Source organism: Drosophila arizonae, chromosome X, assembly GCF_054131065.1.
Source record: "Drosophila arizonae isolate 15081-1271.41 chromosome X, UAZ_ARI_1.0, whole genome shotgun sequence".
Classification (NCBI taxonomy): domain Eukaryota; kingdom Metazoa; phylum Arthropoda; class Insecta; order Diptera; family Drosophilidae; genus Drosophila; species Drosophila arizonae.
The window spans coordinates 23059027-23065543 of NC_142927.1; the positions used below are offsets into that span (position 1 = coordinate 23059027).

At 37.7% G+C, this 6517-nt stretch overlaps 1 protein-coding gene across 1 annotated transcript; it reads right to left on the reverse strand.

Annotated features, from left to right (window-relative positions):
- Nucleotides 1-2332: 2332 nt before the first annotated feature.
- PIG-K (Phosphatidylinositol glycan anchor biosynthesis class K) lies at nucleotides 2333-3957 on the reverse strand. The gene is made up of 6 exons (XM_018014264.2): nucleotides 3773-3957; nucleotides 3179-3690; nucleotides 2998-3115; nucleotides 2816-2926; nucleotides 2594-2754; nucleotides 2333-2513 (listed from the first exon to the last, which is right to left on the reverse strand). Exons 1-6 carry the CDS (start codon nucleotides 3830-3832, stop codon nucleotides 2423-2425), a joined length of 1053 nt encoding a protein of 350 aa, XP_017869753.1. The 5' UTR covers nucleotides 3833-3957; the 3' UTR covers nucleotides 2333-2422.
- Between the last annotated feature and the right edge of the window lie 2560 nt (nucleotides 3958-6517).

The window sequence follows — 6517 nt, forward strand, 5'->3', positions numbered from 1 at the left end:
TTCCAACATGCTGAAAAGATATTCATAAAAAGAAATTTCCACTAAAGAGCTACGATTTCAGGACAACTAAAAGATAATATGGCAAAAATTGATAAATAATACCCCCAGTTTTGAACCGAGCCCAAAGCAACAACAACAAAAACCATTCCTAACGCCTTCCACACAAACGAAGCAAATACGCGCTCTCTCTCTCGCTCGCACATTCAAAGCACACACTCACACATGCAGACACACACAAACACTCATAGATACAGAGAATATAAATGGTAAAGTAAAACAAGTGAATAATATATAGCTAAGAGAAATGTAATTACGTTTAAAGCAAGAGTCTGACATCAAATTGCCTTCAAGAGACAGAAAAACAAAAGAGTTAAAAGAAAAAGAGAAAATGATAGAGAACAGATTTTCCACAGCGAAAGTTGTCTTTCAGTTTTTTTTTTTTCGTTTTCCGCATATGAAACGCAGCAGTTAAAAATGCATAAGAGTACATACTTAACGGTATATAACTGTATATGTATTAATGAAATATATATGATACGATTACGAATACGAATAATTAAATAATGGAAAAGTATAGTCAACATATATATATATATATATATATATACCCATATACAATATATATATATGTATGGTATATAGATGCGTAAAGAAAAGTAGTCAAAGAGCAAATGATGATGATGATGATGATGATACCATATTTTTGCACTGTGTGTTATCAAATAAGTGTTAGGCCATAAATTGTCATTTTACTGCAATGCATTTGAGCTAGAAACACCATGAATCAACCCCACACACCCGCTCCCTCTCCAACTCGATCATTCCCATTCATTCAGTTATATATATATATAGATATATAGTGGAGTACACATTGAGAAGCGAACCGCATCCAAAAGGAAAACCTCCCGGAATTAGGCCAGGCCATTTTTGTAGACTAGCGAGTACATGACTTCAATATGCTCTTATGTCTTTGTAAATAACGAGTAGCGAGTAACAAGTAACGAGTAACGAGTAACGAGTAGCGAGTAACGTTCATGTAACACACGCACTAGAGATACTGTTAGAAAAGAGTAAAGAAAGGTAAAGAGAAGCAAAAGAAAACTTTGCTTTTGCCCCGATTAGCTAGCTAATTTTTAATAAACACATTTACAAGAGTTGAAACATCCACATACAAACAAGCAAACACACACACACATACGCATAGACACATGTAGACGATCCTAAGTAGTATTCACTCAGACCACAGGCAGCACTCGCTATGCATGATATAAACGATATTCCAAACAGAACACTTGAAGCAGACCTGTTTCAAAGAAGGCTCAAAGAGAAAATTCATAAATATAAAATATATATATAAATCAAAAAAATAAGTAAATTATAGAGCGTGTGTTATGTGTATGCCAGTTAAAAGGGGAGTACATACTTTTTATGGTGCTTAACTCGATCAAGAAACCCCTACAAAAGAATCGATAACGATAACCAATAAACACAACAACTCAAAACCAATGGGACTGATGCAATAAAAGCTATTAAAACTTACACAAACACACACACAAATATATATAAATATATATATATATATATATTTGGCATTTTTTCGACATGAAATCGAGACACAAAAAATATATATACATAAACAAAAACAAGGTAGATCCTTACAAAAAAAAAAAAAAAAAAAAAAAAAAAAAACACTTACATAAATCAATGAAAGGATAGAGAAAAAATCGTCCTGCTAAAAGTGCAGGAAAATGCCATTGTTACTCTTATAACAACATTTTTTGTGTATAAGTAACAAAAATTGAAAAAAAAAAAATTAAGAGAATAGCTATTAGACAAAATGTTTTTTTTTTTTCGACAGCATAGGCAAGGACTCTACTTGCTGTACGAGTGTCCAGTCATAAGGACTGGCTCAAGCGTTTTATATAAATATATACAAGACACACACACACACACACACAATACACAGACACACATTAGCATATATACATATATATTTACATCAATCTTTGTTTAATTTTGGAATTTAAATAAAATGTTACTTGATGGATTAGCGAATGAAAGAAAGAAAAAGAAAATTGAAACAAGATGATATAATTTAACATTGATATAAATGGGCAAAGGAAACGGAAATAAAATGTTAGCAAAATATAATGAATAATAATAAAACAAGAAAAAACAAAGTAAAATAATGAAACGAACTAAGCCCGAAATTGACAAGTTTTAAAGCACGATTCGAAACCCACACACACACTCACACATACACACATTTAATAAATTACACATTGTATTAATATTAATAATATTAATAATAATAATAATAATAATAATGATATAAATTAATGAAATGAAATGTATTTACGAATAAAGTTAATATTATCACATGAAATGTGCACTTTCGGAATTAATTTATTTGCTCCAAGTCTTATTTATTGATTTTAGCTATGAACTGCGGCTGAATGATGATCTTGAACTGCTTCTTTGGTGGCATGTGCTCGAAATCAGTGTAGAAGTCCCTGCAAGATGGATTTCAATGAATAATAATCAATTGACGCTTATAATATAGTATATATAGTAGAGGATTAGTTAGACATACTCTTCGTTGGCCAGCGTTACATTGATGCGATCAGTGGAAACGCGCGTTGGACGTATGGCGCCAAAGAAATCTGTGATCGGCACCTTCTGCGGATCGCGTCTGTACAAATCCTTGCGAACGCCGACAGTCGAGATGCAGACGCGCTTGGGGCACACTTGCAGCTGTAAATAGGCAAAAGAAACTATTGAACAGGCCACGGTAAGGATCAAACTGGCTGCTTACAAATTCGCCAATTGTGCGCTTGCTAAAGGGCTGCACTTTCTCCAGAAACTCAAGTGCATAGTAGGTGTAGCGATCGATCATGTAGACGCCAATCGAGGGGTCGACGTGATGCTGTTGCCAAATACATACATACAGATATTATAAACATAGCAGTGTCAAACGCAGCAGACGCAATTGCTCACCGATAGCGAATCCTCGCCGACCAGGCTGCTGGCTACAGCTAATACGTTGGGCGATGTGAACTTCTCGTACAGCGACGCGGCTTGGCAGGTGTCCACCATAAAGAACAGTTCGTTGTAGCTGGAAGCGAACAAGGGGAGCAGCTAAGCGCCAGCAGATTGAACTTTCATTATATATTCTTACCGTTTCTTCTCCCACATTTGCTGTATGCCATCGGCCAGTTCCTGGCTGGTAATCTCCTCGGAGTCCTGGAATTTCAGAAAACCATCGCCGCCATGTCCAGTCAAATAGATGAGCACATTGCTGCCCGCATCCGAGAGCAATTTCTTGGAGCGTGCTGTTCCGTTTTGAGTGCGGCCCGTTAGCAGACGGACAAAGTTCTCGACGGTTACCTCGTAGCCCCGATAATCTACCTCCACATCGTCGCCATACACATTGATGTGCTGATTCGCATTGTTGTACACCTGGCCGGGTCGCGGATTACGCGCATTGCAAGCCATATCGTCGGCAATCATCAAAATGATCTGCGAATCGGGTATGCCGAGACGCTTGACGGACCGATAAATGGACAGCACATTGGCCACATGACGATAATTGAACCAGAAACGCGATGCATCCACCAACACGGCCCAGTTGTTTGTATGTGTCGAGTGTTGAGCGGCATCTACATAGGCTTCTGGCAGTATTGAGGTGTCCTATAATTGGGAGACAGAGTAACGCCAATATTTATTTGCAATGGTCTAAGTTGGCTTTTCACTTTTTAATCGCGCTACTTACATATTCGGCGGCGTTAATTTGAATAATAGCAAGCACTAGTAGAAGCGCTTTGTGTAACATATTTGTAAATTTTTATTTATTATTTCCAGAATTCTATTTTGTATGCCGGCATTGAGCCAGCCCTGTTCCTGCACAGCGCTGCCAGCTGTTTTGTGTGAGGCAACAGCTGACAGCGCTGCCAGTGCTGTCAGTCACCCTTCTGGCAACGCTTGGCTATGTGACAACAAATGTTGTTAATTGCCAACATTTTCCATGCCAATTCTTGCAAATTAAAATGAATTTTATGAACCATTTCTGCCTTAAAACATAAAGTTCATAGGTTTAGCTTTCGACTGATAGGTGGCATTGTTGATAAGGTCAACTTTAAGGGTCATAAAAAGCGAAAGAAAAACGCCAATGGCGTTCTCAGACAATCCAATATGGCGTATAAATGACGCTGGCATGTCGGTCAAAACAGACGAAGACGAAGAGAGAGAGAAACGGAGCAATAAACAGCACGTCAGCCGAAAGCAGCTCGTGCACATGCTTATATACACACAAATATACTCATGTGTATGAGTATGTGTAAAATGCATATTCAAATGTTAAATGTGCTTTTACATATAGATATGTATGCGTATATTAAAAATACAAAGGTACTTGGCTTTTCTCATGGCGAAAATAAAGAAAATTAACCAACAACAATGCTTATGAAAACTCTCTGAATTCGCCGCAAACATCTCGCAATCGCGATCACATCGCTCGCACTCTCGCTGACTCTCTCTCTCTCTCTTTCTCTCTCGCTCATTCAATTCCTCTATGTATTTTCTGTTCTAAATGATTCTTGCTCTCTGATTCACGTGGGTTTCCAAACGAATGCATGAATATGGGTTTGGTTTCTCTTAGTCTGGGCGAATATTGAGCATGTATGAGAGTGTGTGTATATGTTTTTCACCATTTAGTGTTGAGCTTGAGCTCTGCCGGAAGTTTTCTTTTCATTTTTCATCCGTTTATTGTTGTGCATTATGCCTGCCCATTGATATTCGCATATTGTCGCTTCTGCTTTACCTTGAGATTCATGGCTGATAGCTGCGTGGCGTTTGTCGGCCATTGCGTTTTCCAATTTCTGTTGCCTTCAGCGCTTAAATACATACACATATACATTTGCATGCGTGTGTGTGCTGCGAATGTATGTACATGTTCGTATCTATGTATGTATGTATGTACATTAATGTGTCTGCCAGAGCCCACAGTTTCTACTTGCCATATTTTTATATGCACACATACAAACATATGCATGTATTTATATGAATTACTTTATGTATAAACAGGCATTTAAAGGTGAAATCAGTGGAGTGGGCGTGCTGCGAAAGCCTGCAGAAAACAATTAAAAGGCGACTTTTTCCATCCATATGTACATATGTATGTATGTATGTATGTATGCAAATACATACGTATTTACGGCTGCATGTGTGTCATGTGCTTAATTTTGCGTGCGTATGAGTATGTGTGCATGTGTTTGTCTCTACATAAATAATGTACATATGTATTTGTGCACTAATTTATCGATATGTTGGCTGCCATTGTTTTCAGATCGCTATTTACATAACAATATTTATATTTCTATTAAAGGAGGAATAGGTATAGATATAAAAATAGCTCTATATACGCAAATATTATAAATTTTATAATTATGCAATTCATTGTCGATCACGACTAAGAACAAAATTTCAGCACATCTTGATCCTTGATGGCCAAGAGTATCCTTGACTTTTTACAATATTAACTGCCAGAAGCTTTTGCATGCGCAGCAGTTACATCAGAGTAGTAGGCTGGCAGCGCAGGCAGAGATGGAGCTACGCAATGTCCTAGTTTGGTCCATCCTTTTGACCTTGACCCAGTTGTAAGCGTGTTCAATGGGGTTGACATGCAGGCATGATACACTTGTGAAAAAACCTTTTGTTGAAATACAATTATTGTTAATAGAAGCCGAGATATGTACATATAGTGGTCTATTGATTTTCCCTCTGCCCTTTGCTCACGTCCAAGTGGCACAATGAGCAATTTGCAGGGCAATTAAGTTGGCCTTTAACCCATATAACACACACACACACACACACGCACACCTGCATTTTTTTGCGTGCGTATGTGCGTGTGTGTTGTCATAAAAAGGAAAACTGGACTCTTAGCCTGCCACTTGCAGGATTCTCCACTTCAAACCGCGTCGCCAGCTCGAGGGCGCCACAATAACAAAACAAAAAACAAAATAAAATAAAAGAAAGAAAAAGAAAATAAATAAAAGAAAAATAATTGAAAAGAAAACAGCGAAAGAGAAACATCGTGTGCTTTCGTCGTGCTTTCGTCTACCAATACAAATACCTAAAGCAATAACGGAATATAAACATGTACATGCATATATTTCAATAGTTAAATTGTTGCTTTGCTGTGATAAAAAAGAAAAACATCAAAATGCATCCGTTCCAGAGTACTTTAGAGCTTGCGCCATATTTGAATCAAAATGTCATTTCATATCCCATTAAAATACGCCAAATACGCCAAACATAAGACCAGCCAGTCCCAGCAGCAACAACGGCAACATCAGCAACTGAGGTGGTGGCGGCGGCGGCATCAGCGGCATCAGCATTAGCAGCAACTGTTAAAGAAAATCAGCTACAAAAGCGATATGAATAAATGAATTTGCATACTAAAAAGCACAGCGAAAACTCAGCAGCCACATCAGGCGGATCGAAGAACATCAGAGTATTG

What these genes read in the sequence shown, in the direction of transcription:
- PIG-K (XM_018014264.2), bottom strand. Translation starts at nt 3,832, where the DNA reads ATGTTACACAAAGCGCTTCTACTAGTGCTTGCTATTATTCAAATTAAC. An exon ending in AAATTAACGCCGCCGAATAT is followed by an intron (nt 3,691 to 3,772) that starts GTAAGTAGCGCG and finishes TCCCAATTATAG; the next exon opens with GACACCTCAATACTGCCAGA. An exon ending in GTAACGCTGGCCAACGAAGA is followed by an intron (nt 2,514 to 2,593) that starts GTATGTCTAACT and finishes TCCATCTTGCAG; the next exon opens with GGACTTCTACACTGATTTCG.